Here is a 15,083-nt window from a genome sequence, read left to right as displayed (position 1 = left end):
CGAAGCCAGAAGGGCAGATCGGGGAGAAAAAGAGTTCTCGGGGCCTGGCACAAGTTCCTGGGCCCGATGACTAATGCACCCGGCGCGACAACTGTAACTGCCAAGCACCGCTGCTGCTTTTGCTCAAGTCCGGCTGGGTCTCATTGACTGGGGAGGGGGGGCAGACTAGCGAAGGTCTAGGCTGCTTCACTAGCGCCGGCTCGGGGGCTGTGCAAACTGCTCTTACGCAACTGGGGCGCGCTAGCCATGGATGAGCTGATCCTCGGCTGGTACATACCGTATTCTAAGATTACTTCTTTATTACTTCTTTCCGGTATTATTTGCAGTGAGAAGAGTATACTACGTATTTTTCATTCCTCTGTATTAATGCCTTGTATTGATTGTATACACACTATGGATGGAGTTATTATACCTACCTAAGTGGCAAGCCGGCATATTCATCATTCATCATCCATCAGTAAGTAACTTGCTTTACCTGCCTAGATAGGTAGGGTATGTAGCTACCTAGCCGGATAATCATTCTTTCCCCCTCATACCACGAGATCCTTGCTCTCAGATACTCCTCAAACAACCTAACCACAAACCCCCCTAAACAGTATACCACTACTATACCTCCTACCCTAATAAAACAACCTTGTACTTTGTCCAGTATGCTCTCACAACTACTAATACCCAAAGTATCCTAGTCTCCGCCTTACATGACGTCAACCTCATCTCAGGCCTCATCTTCACTTAGCTAGCATAACTAACTTACTATCCAATCGATAGATAGTATAAAGACTCAAGTCGTCGTCGTTAAGGCTTGGCATTATTTTGCAATACACAGACTAATTTCCACCAACCCAACATAAACAACACATAAATTAGAAATAAATAACATTAGCAATAACGATAGGGATAGGGATAGATCCAACCCGCCCTACAGGGCCAGCCTAACTATCCATTTAGTAGTAACTACGGGCTGAAAAATGGGGTTCGGTTCCATGGACAACAACCTGCTATTTAGTTTCAGGAAAAGCTAACCGAGCCCAACCCAACCCCCTTACTATGTTCTATAAAGAGAGTGGGTGGGATTGTATAGCTGAGTGCATTAAGGCTTGGGACACGGACATGGAGAGAAAGAGAGAGGGAGAGAGGGAGGGGCTAAGAATTAGTCCTGGAATGATTGGATGTGGTGGTAGGCATACTAAGTTGCACTGCCTCGTTTGGGGATCCACTGCTTTGCATGAGGGGGTTTTTTGCTAACTCGTCTTCTTTTAGGAGGGGTGTTAGTATCTTGTGTTGTTATGTGAGTTATCTATCTGCCTAATATGTGTATTTACGGGATAGAGTTGTTGATGGATGGTTGGTTGGATGGATACATTGTCTGTTTTGTTTCTATCTACGTTGTAAGTTGAGATGGAGGAATCTACTACCACTGCATGCATCAACATCGATGCTTAATTTATCGCTTATGGAGCATAGTGCATGTGACGGTTTCTGGGCATGGTCCGCGCGCAATTCCTCTTTCTCTGGTTCTGTTTGGGCGTGCTTATTTTTGGGTTAGTTGTAGCCCGGGTATGGTTGTTCTTCGATACGAGCAGTTCGCTTTTCTGATTGAGACACAACACGGTCATATGGTTGTTGTCTTCTGAGTACTACGAATTCCGATCGGGTTGCCACATTAGGCTGCAAACCCCTGTTTGTAGCCTTGTAGGTTTTGCATTGCGTAAGGCTGTCAGACGCTTTGCGGTCGTTCTCCGTTAGGCGGGCAGTTCGCTTCTAGAAGCTATTGTACTTCCGGAATCCGTTAAGGCTGTGCAAAGTGTGTTTCTTGAGGCTTCCGTGTCTTGCCGGAACTGTGAGACAGCATTGCTTCCGGTGAGCCGTCTAGTTGATGGCTATTCTCTAGTGGGCCAGGGCGGATATGAGTTTCTGAGTGACGGATACGTCGGTAGAGAGCTGAGCGATCGTCGCTTGAGCTGTGTAGTAGCAGCGGTGTAGTGACTAGGCAGAGCACTGAAGCAAGAGTAGCAGTTGTATCGACAGTCTCTGTATTGACATAATGACTTGGTCGTGACATGTGGCGTTCGCATTGCAAAGCGCGGTAACAGTGTCTCACGCACGAGCTGATGTACTCGCGTCGCGAATCCGTATCCGGCACACCCAACTGTAGATGTCTGAGACTGAGCTCTCATTCAGTCAGACAATCATCAGGTGATCAGATCCCAACAAGCCCGATACAGTCACGGTAAGCAACGAAGGATCCAGCCACAGGCATGGACATACCAGGCGACCCATAATGTGAACTGTAGGCAGTAGGCACCCATCAATATCGTCAGCATTCCGACATCCAGCCCACAAGCACATCATCATCTTGAGGCTCCAAGTCCAAGCTCACAATCCTCCTGTCGGCACAGACGGGAACAGAGAAGGATCCTGCAGGCGTTGACGATTCCTTCTAGCCATTTCAGCATTGCGCATCCTGTCAATGCGCATCTGATAGAAATTCCTACAAGAGTTAGCAATCATCACATAGAAACCCATACAAGAGCAGAGAGTAATACTTATGCAACGCAAAAACCCTCGGCGAGTCATCCGACGAAGTGGTCGATTTCTTGATACTCTCGATCTATCAGATGTCAGCGATTACATCTAAAGTTTAACGAAAACAAACGAGAGAGGAACCAAAGATAGGAAATGTAAATAGAAGAACAAACCTTATCATCCCGTTCCTTCTGCATCTTTTTATCCTCCTCATCACCCTTTTTCGTAGCCGACTTATCATCCTTTTCTTTATCCTTATTATCATCATTCTTCTTCTCCTTCTCTTTCTCAGCATCCTTATTCTTCTTCCGCTGCTGCTTCTCCTCATACTCCTTCTTCACCTTCTCAATCTCCCTCGCCATGGCCTCGTCTTTCGCCTTAGCGGCCACAGCTTCTGTATCGACAATAGGAGAACAGAAGTGACGGTCTTGAAGGTGAGAGGGGCAGACGTAGAAGTAGTCCTGAAATCGATCATCAGTCATGACCCAAACATGAATTCCATTCAGAGGTTAAGTATAGAGATGATAAAGAGGGACACGTATCTATGATAGGCAAACGAGAGAGGGAAAGGAAAGGGGATATTCATACCCGATTATCAGGCGTGATTAATACACTACTCGATGGCTTATAGCAAATGTAACATGCTTTGGCGGCTGTATCTGCTACTCGGCGCAGATGCCAGATGTTTTGGATGGACATTGACATGGTGTCTATTCTATGTATAGATTCGGGGCTAGAGGGGTTATGTTGAAGCTTTGTTGAGAAAAGTGTGGGAGGAATTGTTTGATAAGATTAAGTGTGGTGTTTAGTTTGGTTAGGCGGGGAATTGGTCGATGATGTCATGTGACAGGGGTATTGGCTGCATGTATATATGGATATTGATACAATGTGAATCATACTACTGTCTAGCTATGCTGTAACTATTGGACTTTCTTAAATACATTCATTATCAGATGGTACTTTGTATTGGTAGAATAGTACGTGAAGGTTCACGACAGTCATGTAGTAATGATGGTGTGAATGTGTTGACATGAACTTAATATATCCCGATATGATACAGAGAGACCCAAGGGAACCAAAACACAAAGTCTATCCAACAATTCCATCTACTCAGTGACACTATCCTTCAATCCTCTCAACGCACTGGGCTCCTTCGACCCATGCAACATGGCCGCCGCATTTTCCGACCGTCTCCTAGCATCCGTCCAGATCATGAACTCATTATAACTCTTGGGCATGACCTGCACATCCTTCTCCACGAGGAACGTATAATTAAACATTCCTGTGGGCTTCTTCGTCCCATGCTCCACATCTCTCACCTTCGTGTCCACCCGCACCCGCACCTTCGTGTACTTGCTCTCCACGCCCTCGCGCTCCAGCGGTTCCGTGTACGCCACCGTCGCGCGCAGATACAGCACGCTGCCCACGGGCACGGAGTTCTCGAATGTGCTAGGATCCAGGGAGATGAAGTTGGGGCGAGCGTGCGCGAAAGACGCGGCGCAGCAGAAGGCGAGCTCGAAGGTCTGTTTGAGAAGGAAGCCACCGAAGATCATGAAGTTGTGACGGTTGCGGTCTTGAGGTTGCATGATCATGGCGGATTTTAGAACGGTGTCGCTCATGAAGACGTTGTTGGAGGGTCGTTGGGCGGGTGATTCGGGGTCTGTCGTTCGGTTATTGCTGAACTATATTTTGTATTGGTGGAGAGGACACTTACTGAGATAGGACATCTCCTTGGTCCACATGGAGTGAATGAGATTACTCTCTTCCGCATCGGGGGCTTTCTCGAGGAGACTCTTGGATCGTAGTGCCTTCTTGGCTTGGTAGTTCTCTTCGCCCTGCTTGAACAGGAGGCGCTCCTCGGCCGTTTCGACGACTAGAGGGGCGATGTTGACTGGCCTGGATTGCCAAGATCAGTATTCAGACGTAAAAATAGAGTGGCATGGAACTAACTTCTTCGTCGCAGGATCCAGCGACACCATTGTGAACGCACAGGTGATGAGCACATCCTCCGGCTCAACCTGCTTTCCCGGAGCAGGAGCCTTGGCCACCTGAAGGGAAACCTCCATACTCGAGCGACCTGTCGCATACGTGACCTGGCCACTAAGTTCGAGATCGCAAATCTCCATCAGCGGATGCTCAATGGTGATGCGGTCCACGGCCGCCGTGACCGTAGTGACCGAGTCACCAGTATGTCTGTAGGCGATGACACCTGCCAGCGCATCGAGGTCCATAAGCAGGGACCCCAATCTGTAACTGTCAGTAATCCTCATCCCCAAGGATCGATATCAGAGACACGCACCTAATATGTCCCGAAGCATTAAGATACGTATCAAGCAGCCACTTATCCTGAGCCAGAGGCAGAACCTAAAAGAAAGACACGTCCATCAGCAAAAGCCCCCCCTCCAAGTCAGTAAATGCACCTACGGCGCTGTAATAACTATCCGACATCTTCTTCGGCGTCAGGTCAGGTTTCGCCGAGGGAGCAGCAGCCCCCTGACCAGACTTGGCAGTCTCGCGACTTTTCGTGAGCGCATCGATCCAAGGCGTCTTAACTCTCATAGGCATCCACGTAGGTCGAAATGCGGCATTGTGTTGACTGGGGTGAAAGTCCCGGACTGAGAGCAACGACCGGTGCGCAGGTGAGCGAACACTGCTACATAAGCTGGTCGGGGCATTGGAAAGACATTTGGAGCGCGTCGCAGCGGACCGTCTTGTACTTAAGCCAAACATGGTGGTTCAATTCCAAAATATAATAAGTGTCTGGAATATGATGTACAGGAGCAGAAGTGAAAGATGAAAATGGATATGGATTAAGATGATGTGTTGAACACGAAGATGACTTTCGGCTTCGGTAGTTGAAGCGGATCTCCCGACGGCTGTTCCGGCTCCGGCTTTGGATGCCGGAGCAAGTCGGTAACGCGACAAAGTATATTTCCCTAGGCTGACATGTCGGGTTCGGTATGAGCCAGGTGAGTCATTGACATTGTATTTACATGCTTAGCATATTAACTGGAGGTAGATGAGTATTCTGTTCAAGAATGGGATCGGATGCTGAAGTTGAAGTAGAATTGAATCGCGAAGATCCCGGGCTGCTGTGCAATGACATCATCGCCGCTGCTCTCCTCCGATATCGACCATCTCATGCACTAAAAGGGGGCATTAACAGGAGGAATTAAGGGCCCCTGAAGGAGGAGCTACTCTGTACCTGAGAGAGTGTCCAGGGAGGGCCTGCGAGTCAGGCAGAAGCTGATCTTCAGGCCAGCTTGCTCTGTGGCCTCAGGAACCAACTCGTCTCTCGCCCGAGAGCTGCGTCAAGGTGAAGTCATCCCCAGTATAAATTCAACTTATTTTGTACAGTTGTTGTGGTTTTCTTTTTGCATAGTATCCATTGTAGATTATCTTTCGTCTATTTCTGCAATTCGTCTATATCAGATAGACTCTCTTCCATTTAGATAATCTCTGTCTCCCATTGTCTTCATACAATTGCAAGAAACATATTGTTACTATACCTCAACCATGAGTGACCCAACCAATCCCAACATCGAGAAGCGAACAACTCCCCAATGGGCTCTCTATCAGCGTGAGAACTTCTGGAAAGTAAACGACGGCCAAACCGTCCCGTTCAACACAGGTACGCATCCCATCCACACCCCCAGTCCATCTCAACCAGCTCGCTGACAAGGCATCCTGGGCAACAGACCCCAGAAAGCTCGAAGAGGAGGCACACAAGAAATTAAGTCAAGGGGGCTGGTATGCATGTTCCATCCCCCGTAGATGCCCCATTAACCCATCCCTAGGTTCTATGCATCCTCCAACGCCGGCATGTCCAACACCCACCTCGCCAACCGGCAAGCCTTCTTCCGTCATCGGATCATCCCCAACCAACTAGTGGACACCAACCTCCGTGATACCACCACCGAGATCTTCGGCCACAAAGTGTCCGCCCCAATTGGCTTCGCGCCCATCGGGATCAACAAGATCTACCACCCTTCTGCCGAGCTCGCAGTAGCCAAGGTCGCCGGCGAGCTCAACCTCCCCTACTGTCTCTCCACAGCAGGAAGCACCCCCATCGAGAAAGTCGGCGAAGCCAACGGCCAAGGGCCCCGTTTCTTCCAACTATACATGCCACATGATGACGAGCTGACCTTGTCCTTGCTCAACCGAGCCTGGAACTCCGGGTTCGATGCGCTGATTCTCACAACCGATACCTGGCAACTGGGCTGGCGACATGACGACGTCGCCAATTCCAATTATGCCTTTTACCGCGGCATCGGGGCGGACCTTGGCTTGACGGATCCCGTGTTCCAGAAACGGTGTCGCGAGGCTGGCATCGACCCGGAGAAGGATGTGGTGGCTGCGTCAGCCAAGTGGATTGACTCTGTCTGGCATGGGCGCGCATGGTCGTGGGAGAAGATCCCCTGGTTGATTGAACAGTGGAAGAAGATCTCTGGGGGTCGGCCGTTTGTTATTAAAGGAATTCAGTCTGTGGCGGATGCGAAGAAGTGCGTTGAGTATGGGGTTGATGGAATTGTGGTGAGCAATCATGCAGGGAGACAAGTGGACGGCGCCATTGCAAGTCTTGATGCGTTGGAGAATATCGCGAATGCGGTTGGTGATCAGATTTACATCATGTTTGATTCTGGTGTTCGTGGAGGCAGTGATGTTGCTAAGGCGCTGGCCTTGGGAGCTCGCTTTGTTTTCGTCGGCCGGCTCTGGATCTGGGGCCTCAGTATCATGGGTGAGGAGGGTGTTCGCCATGTGATGAAGTCGCTGTTGGCCGATTTCGATATCCTGATGGCTGTGGGAGGGTACAATAGCGTCAAGGACTTTGATAAGTCCATACTAGGTAAGGAGATCAGGATGAATCCTCAGGATGGACGCTAACTGTCATGTCAGAATCGTACCCGAAGTCATACACACTGATCCCGGACAAGGTTCTTTGAATGTTCCAGGTAGTGGATGCCATGTTCTATACCAACTTTTTCTTAGACAGGGTTAATTGCGAGCCAGAACTGGTGGAGTAAGAATAAATGTTGATTGATTAGAGAAGGACTTCGAATGTAAGGTAATATGACCCGCACGCCGTCCAGGCTCGAAGAATATATGCAAATACAAATCAGCAGCATGTGTAAATAATGCATATGTTTCCCGAGGTTCAGGCGTCGAGTAAGATGCGGTTAACTAGAGCCAAAGCATGAAGGAAGCAATCGCCAGAGCAGAGAAGAAATACTGAGGAGCGGGAATGGTCATGCTACTTCCTGATTCAGCATCAGATGAACTACTAGAGCTAGCAGAGCTCGTCGTAGTCGTTGAGCTGCCCGTTGTAGTGGATCCCGAGGTGCTGCTTGTTCCAGAGCTCGTAGAGTTCGACGCAGAGGTGGTGTTCGAGGAACGCTCTGCAAATCCGACCCGTAACTCATCGTAGTCAAACACAGCATACACATTTTTGAGAAACGTGTCACCCAGGAGCCAGATGTCATCACCAAATAAGTCGTAGCTGATAATGTTCGAAACGCATCCAGAACCTGAAGTTGCTCCCACGTAGTCCTTCGGCGAGATGGTGTAATTCACACCAGAGAATGCCACTTGTAGCTTAGTAGTTGTGTTGCACGGAATAATGTGGTAGCTCCCCGAAGATTTGGCGCCGGGAATGAGACTGTGCAGCGTCTTCGAGTCGCTTGAAGGCAGCATAGCATAAGAAGTTCCGGTATCGATGATGGCTGATTTGTTGGAGAAATCGCATGAAGTGCCGCCAACATAGACATCGTCCACGGGAATGCGCCAATAGCTGTCCGATCCGACGGTATCGGTGTAGGTGATATCGCCGGTGTACTTGTCCTTGTCAGTAGTGCCAAAGCTGACCGTGCCATCCTTGGCGGGGCTACGTGAAAGGGCGAAGCCAACGATATTCGACTTGAAAACGTTACTTTCTGCAACGGCATCCATGAATGTTGGGTTGTCGTAGGAACTATCGTTGGTTCGACCGAGACCGAGAATGCCGTCCATTGGGTACGACTCGAAGTTATCCGATGCGTTGGAAGCAAGTCCGAAAGTCATGCGTACAGTGACATTTGCAATCGTGAGCTTGTCTTTTCCTAGCAAGCCGCTGACAGACCCAGTTCCATAGCCCACACTCCACTCTTCCGATGTCATTTCAAGGGTCGAAGAATCGTCCGAACCGAAGGTATTGTGCATCGTGCAGGGTGTGGACGTGCAGTTGGAACCGAAAACCCAGGTATCAGAGCCGCCTGTGTCGAGCAACATGTACATAGATTTCTCATCAGACCCAATGTTGACGACAGAGATGTATGAAATGTCGCTACCATCTTGATCGAGAGCGGCGGTGTTAGACCAAGAGGGAGTTTCCGCTACCACAATCTTGAAATCATTGTCACGACGAACGGGAATCCTTTTGATGTTCAGTGACAGGGACTCATCGCTGGCAGATGAGGTGGAATCGTCTGCTAGAGCATCGCTTGGTTTTGGTACTGGCAGGAAACGACGAGCTAATGAATCACGGGCTGAGATGTCGTCCGACGTATCGAGTTTGATGGTGTATGGGATGAAAGCCGTGGCACTGGCGCAAAGACACGCTGCTGTAACGAGACGCTGTGGGAGATGCATAACTTGGAAGAATCAATAACAGGTGCAAGCAATGAATTTATCGCAATTGTCTGATGCAGACGATGAGATGCCGGACTCTCCTATCTCAGCCAGATCAGGTGATACAAATGTGTAGTGATAGAGTAGAATTTGGTTTTAGGCAGATTGAGAATAATATTTCATAGCCGGAGTCAATGACAGAATGACACAATCAAGACAATGCTCTAGAAAGATCAAACGATAGATTGCTAGTGGAAAGGCACAAACAAGTGAAGATAAAAGAGACGAGCAAAAGATAAAGTGCTGATAACGAATGCTGAACACAGAGAGTGAATAGGAAGAAACGAGGTGAAGAAAAGAAAGTATAAGAAAAATGTGATTTGTAAATGTCGACACAAAGAAGAAGAGCAAGGGAATGGAAATGAACACGGAAAAGAAAGAAAGGAAAAAGAAAATAGCACCCAAGTGCTTTTCATGCAGTTAAGAATTAAGATGCAGCCTCCAACAGGAGAATTCACACTCAGGCACAGAATGATTATGCTTACATCGTGGGGAGACCCAAAGCCTAAACGGCCCACTCGGCAGGTTTTCGCGGCGCAACGGACGCCTGCGACTGGCTGCTGCCAATGATCCAGGCCTCGATCTACAGGCCTTTTTTGGCGGCGGTGGAGCCCAGGCACGACCGGTCATGTTTTTCCCCTGAGCACAAATGAGAGCGTACAGGCAGAAATGAGTCCGTGAGACATCAATTTTCCATTCTTAGTATCACACCCTCCTACTATAGGTTTTTAGCAGTGATAGATTAGATATCCGGTACCCTTGGCGGAGAAAACAGTACATATATATAGTACAGCCTACCTACTTACGAGTTCATAATCATAATTGCATTCAAGCCACATCCGGGAAGATAGTAATTTCGTCGGCTAATTTTGAAGAAAGGCCCTCCCTAATATCCAAATGACAACGACCAGGCCCGTTCATCTCGCATCTTACCTAAGAGGGGCTGGCTACTTATGTGTGTGTCCAGAACATGCATCAACCCTCGCGATGACGACTCCTGCGCCACTGAGGGGATTCGTAGTCGACGTACTCTCCATCATCAGCCCCCCTCCAACTGTAGCTTGGCATTTTAGTGGATCCGTAAGGCGTCGCATTGCAGCTGCAATAAGCCAACGACCGCCGAAATTGACCCAGTGGTCAGTTGGCTGGGAGCGAACAACCAAAACTGACGAGTCATCTGAAAACACCCATTGGTAGATTGGTAGCAAGTCTTCTCACTCTTTCAGGCTTCCAAGTTGCGAGATGACGATGACCGATAAAGCTTGGTATTCCCAGGCATCCATTGCTTCTCCCAGCGGGACCTTTTTGAGGGAAAATATCACGGAGGAGTTCGTGGGCTGATAGATCTGAGACACTACCGTCATCGAACGACTATATGAAGAATGCTGTTGCATAATGCCGGAGTTCTGCAATGCCGGGGTTCCGTGCTCGCTGTTCGTTCAAGTTGACAGCCACAACACCACCCATGATTTCCATCACCGCGAAGGTCGGTAGGCGATCAACCCCGCAAATGCGATCCAAGGAATGAGAGACAATCTCATATTCAATATCCGCTCGCGTTCCCAGTGAGTACAGAGAATGGCAAGAAGAAGAAAAGATGGAAAAAAAGGCGGGGGTGTTCGATGAAAAACAAAGAGGTTCCCAATTTCCAGCGAGGCTAAACATGAAACAACTCAGCATAGCCGAGGCAGCCACAGTGGCCGGGCTAGGCCAGTCTAAGCTCTGTCAATTACAGCAGCGAAATTACGCACCCATAAGAGGGCTTAACAATCAAATCTTGTGCTGGAGAACTATTCCCGAAATAAACATAATGAATATTAATGTCCCTTGCATTATGCACACTATAAGCTACCAGTCTGGAACCAACAGCAGCGGCTTTGCCCGAATCTAAAACCGTCCCCGGACATCTTCTCCCCTGACACACCCGCCGCACCCGAAAGTCAGGAACAATAACCACCCAGACTTGCATCCGCAGAAAGGATCAAAAAGTGCAGTGGGAGCCTCGTTACTTCAATATGCGGTATTTGTTACATTCTGTCACGGTGTAAGACACCAGTGACCTCACAACAGGCCTTGACAAATTCACATGGACCGATCCCCAACGGTTGGAGGTCGGAACATATCGGGGGACAATCCATCAGCCCACGACGGTTTACTGATTGACTTTACCCATTTCCGGGTCCCCGGGAACGGGTTTTACCTAGGTTAGAGCGGAGTGATGATGATTATGCCCGGCTCCGATCTGATAAGCCCTATTTCCCCGGCGTGCACAAGATGCGCCCTAGCATGCATGATCCGAATCATACCTAGGTTAAACCGCTCAACCGGATGAGCTGATTGATCGTGCTTCACCCGATGGTCCACTTATTGCATCATCCGGGGCATGTGTCGTGATCTCTTACCGGACTATACCAGGATGGTTACATGACGAATAGGTATACTGTAGCGTATATCCTTGGGGAAAACCAGAATGGATTTGATAGATCCTTCTACAGAGGATCATAACTATGTTTCAATCCCGAAAGACATTGACAAAAAGACGGCAATAAGGGCCCTTTGAAAAGTAACCATCACACATCGCTAGAAACGAGACAGAAGACATAATCAAACATGAAGGCAGCATTAGTGTTTCTGAGCTTGCTGCTGTTTGGAACCTAAAAGATCTTCCAAGAAACCACTCCAAAGTTCCCGGACGACTCCTGGTTCGGAGGTACCGTTCTGTTGCCTCTTCAGCTCCTCGCCGAATCTGGACTTCCCAACCGTCTCGGTTAGGGAGAAGGGATCGATGTCCACGGAGTGATTGTCAACAACCTCGGTCATGGGACTTGCGGAGATGTCACCAGCACCCCCGGACACGGTATAAACCTGGGGCCTCATGGGGGCCTCTTGCGACTGGGTCGGGTCATAGTGGGTATAGATGTCGGAAAGGATCGGGATTTGCGGATCGGCACGAGCAGCAGGTGCATCGATCTCTGCCATAGATGGCATGTAAGCGAAGTCAACGGTGGATGAGTCACCGACGGCCTTGCTAGAACGGGAAGTGTTGAATTGGCGGCCATGATTCTTCCTGTGTTGAGCAAGAATGTTAGTTCCGAACTGGCTTTACCCGAGGTAACGGGCTGTCATGATGATCAGATCTACATACTCAGCGCTAGAGCTGCCGTTGATCCTCTTCATAGCGATGCTGAAGGCACGGGACTGAAGGAAGTCATGATTGGAAAGGCGTTCGACAAGCTAAGCGACACAAAATAATGATTAGCCATACAGGTGGTTTGACTAGGAGTGTAGATGTCATAGATAGCATACCTCGGACTGGGAGCCACTAGATCTCAAGGACCGCTTCACACATTCATTCTTCAGATCCGCCAGAGTGCGGCTGGCATACAGAGAAGCCCTGTCCGAGACATTGGCGGGTTGTGCAGACTGGGCCCCGGTGATGTGCAAGCCCCGACGGATGGATGGGGTGGTAGAGTGCTGCTGGGAGAGCACGCGGAGAGCGCGCAACGAACTGGAACGAGGAGCTGCCATTGGAGATGTGATGGGAGGTAGAACGAGGAAGAGTTGAGCTCGTTGATATGTGGTGGTTTGGTTGACGGGGACAATTATAATGGTCTGGGCAAATAGTTGAGCTCAAGAATGTAGAGCTAAGTATTCAATAGGGCGGAGTAAACAATTCAAGCAAGTACTGTAGAGGGAAGTGACCGGCTATGTACAGCAGAGGGGGGGTCAAAGGGAGTTTAGGCACCAGAGATAAAGCAATGGAATGTGAGAGAGAAGAAGGAAGAAAGAAAGAAGCAAGACGGGGAAGCAGGCCGTACTTGAAGGACAGCCGGACAGGCGTTGCTTTGCAGGAACCAGTTGGGGGAGTGATGAGCAAGCGACCTTGCCTTATCCACACGCTCCCTGCTGGGGTGGACACTCACTGGGGCCGGCGGTCTGGCCAAGTCTGCCGGCTGTAAATAGTAGAATGGAACCACTTGGTCCCGACCGAATAGATCGATCGATATGATCCTCCAGGACCCCCAAACAGGTAATTCTGCCCTTCGGACTCTTACTTTGATCGGCTTTTGTCTGGAAAATGATCGTCTGATTATTTGTTTTCCATGAGTTGGCCATCCTCAACACCCCCCTATTATCCGGTTTCATTACGAATCTGATTCAAACAGAAAATCAACTCTTCCAGGGAAAAATAAATGGAAATGATAGTCATTTAGCTCGTGAGGGGTAGAGAGATGTGTCAACCACGGTAACAGGTACGAATGACCCGTCCCCCAACTCTCCCAGATCATGATATCCACCATGTTGTTCAAGGCTGTCTGCAGCCCATACGGAGAGGTTACTTTTACCATCTGGTGCAATACGGATGGGATGGGACTCTCCAATCGCAGCCTGCATAATCACCGGCGCCATCATGCAGACTGGTGGTCGGAGCAGCCAATGAACTGAATTCCACGGACATTTCTATTACTACTCGGTACACCGGAGTCACTGGTCAGTTGCTGATCGAGGGGCATTGGAAACACGCATTGGCCTGGCACAGTCTGGGATATGCCGTTCCTCGAATGGCAGATAGATTAGCTTCCCCTCATTGCAGCAGTAGCATGTCCTTCCCCTCCTCTGCAGCAGCGGTACAACATCCATGGAGATGCGCCGTGAATATATCATCGAGCATTAATTATCTAGCGCGATGCGCGAGAGGGGCAGGAGATGATCCCTTCTTTTCTTGAAGGGTTCTACAGTTTGTCGTGGGCATTGCTTCTTCCATGCCTGCTAGACTGATAGGTAGTCTCCCGCTCGTCACTAGCAATCGGAGCTGGTGAAACTCTGCGACTGTCTCGTATTACATCAACCACTTTTGAGTTTCATCCCCCATCCGGACTTTAGTTGCCCACTTTTAAACCTGAAGATGGTCTTTATCTTTCCTCATCAACAAGATATCCGAAATTCAACACTTGAGTGTGACAGTATTACGACAGGATAAGGGTAGACTGTTTCTCTGTACGTGACTTCCTAAAGCAGTAGTCCGTCCTCCTGCGACGACACCTTCTATCTCCGTCCGTCGCAACCTGCTGGAACTCGGCGGCCGTGACGCAATGAAGAAACAACCAACGGCATTCGAGAAGCTTACTAGCGCCAACGGGATAAAACCAGCCAATACCGTACTTTACTATGCCTCTTACCGAGAGGGATGCGTGTACAGACCCAACAACCGTCCCTCATCCAACCTGCCAGGTAGGCTGATCTTTAATCGGGTGATTCTAAGTGGAAGCGATGATTGGCAGGTTGGATGGGACGATGGATGCTTACTTCACAGAGCTGTAGCATGATGCGACGCTCAAGGCTGGAGATGACTGGCTCGGGGGGTGCCTACTCTCAACTGTTGAGGAGCGGTGAAGTGGAGACGGACGGGATGGGGCACGTGAGGTCGATCTGGCTTGCCCGGCAGCTTCCCCGTGGATCCTTCCCCCGACTAAAATTAAGGTACTCTGATTTACGCCGTAGTCCCCATACCCTACGGAGTCCCCTTTCTCCTCCTCCAGCCCTTCCGCAACAAGGTACTCTGATATACGCCGTAGTCTACATCCTCTACGGGGTTACTATTCCCCCCCATCTCACTTCAGCCCCTGATCCTGCTCGGACTCAACAAATGCAGCGTCATCCATCATGACTTGTTGGTGCTTGCATCGGCAAAAGTAAAATTCAGGGAAGTTGTTTCGGTGACTCCCGTATCCTCCGCAGGATTCCGGTCGTTCCCTCCATCTTCCATTCTATTCTTCTTGTTCGTCTGGATGTCGTACTTCATGCATCATCAACTGATGGTGCCCTTCTATGGCCTTTCCTTTTTTGGGTTCCGGAGAAGCACATTTTAAATCTGGCTAGATACACGTTGATAA

The 15,083-nt window shown here is 49.3% G+C and overlaps 6 protein-coding genes across 6 annotated transcripts; 1 reads left to right on the top strand and 5 right to left on the bottom strand.

Moving 5' to 3' along the window:
• Positions 1-1,789: 1,789 nt before the first annotated feature.
• Positions 1,790-3,231, bottom strand: An04g01470 (uncharacterized protein; the record flags this gene model as incomplete). Its single annotated transcript, XM_059747323.1, has 6 exons — positions 1,790-1,998; positions 2,269-2,288; positions 2,381-2,491; positions 2,529-2,611; positions 2,700-2,987; positions 3,115-3,231. The coding sequence occupies 6 exons, from the start codon at positions 3,229-3,231 to the stop codon at positions 1,790-1,792; spliced, it is 828 nt and encodes a 275-aa protein (XP_059605253.1).
• Positions 3,232-3,632: 401 nt separating this feature from the next.
• An04g01460 (uncharacterized protein) lies at positions 3,633-5,256 on the bottom strand (the record flags this gene model as incomplete). The annotated part of the gene is made up of 5 exons (XM_001401475.3): positions 3,633-4,186; positions 4,241-4,422; positions 4,477-4,773; positions 4,826-4,890; positions 4,951-5,256. The coding sequence occupies 5 exons, from the start codon at positions 5,254-5,256 to the stop codon at positions 3,633-3,635; spliced, it is 1,404 nt and encodes a 467-aa protein (XP_001401512.1).
• Positions 5,257-6,042: 786 nt separating this feature from the next.
• An04g01450 (uncharacterized protein) lies at positions 6,043-7,410 on the top strand (the record flags this gene model as incomplete). The annotated part of the gene is made up of 3 exons (XM_059747322.1): positions 6,043-6,123; positions 6,158-6,276; positions 6,324-7,410. 3 exons carry the CDS (start codon positions 6,043-6,045, stop codon positions 7,408-7,410), a joined length of 1,287 nt encoding a protein of 428 aa, XP_059605252.1.
• Positions 7,411-7,707: 297 nt separating this feature from the next.
• An04g01440 (uncharacterized protein) lies at positions 7,708-9,150 on the bottom strand (the record flags this gene model as incomplete). The annotated part of the gene is made up of 1 exon (XM_001401473.3): positions 7,708-9,150. One exon carries the CDS (start codon positions 9,148-9,150, stop codon positions 7,708-7,710), a length of 1,443 nt encoding a protein of 480 aa, XP_001401510.1.
• A 2,661-nt stretch (positions 9,151-11,811) lies between these two features.
• Positions 11,812-12,717, bottom strand: An04g01430 (uncharacterized protein; the record flags this gene model as incomplete). Its single annotated transcript, XM_001401472.3, has 3 exons — positions 11,812-12,256; positions 12,335-12,423; positions 12,496-12,717. 3 exons carry the CDS (start codon positions 12,715-12,717, stop codon positions 11,812-11,814), a joined length of 756 nt encoding a protein of 251 aa, XP_001401509.1.
• A 209-nt stretch (positions 12,718-12,926) lies between these two features.
• Positions 12,927-13,648, bottom strand: An04g01427 (hypothetical protein; the record flags this gene model as incomplete). Its single annotated transcript, XM_059747321.1, has 3 exons — positions 12,927-13,135; positions 13,245-13,318; positions 13,536-13,648. The coding sequence occupies 3 exons, from the start codon at positions 13,646-13,648 to the stop codon at positions 12,927-12,929; spliced, it is 396 nt and encodes a 131-aa protein (XP_059605251.1).
• Positions 13,649-15,083: the final 1,435 nt, after the last annotated feature.

Source organism: Aspergillus niger, assembly GCF_000002855.4.
Source record: "Aspergillus niger supercontig An04".
Classification (NCBI taxonomy): domain Eukaryota; kingdom Fungi; phylum Ascomycota; class Eurotiomycetes; order Eurotiales; family Aspergillaceae; genus Aspergillus; species Aspergillus niger.
Note: the sequence above shows the minus strand (reverse complement) of the source record. Positions and strands in the feature narration are given on the sequence as shown.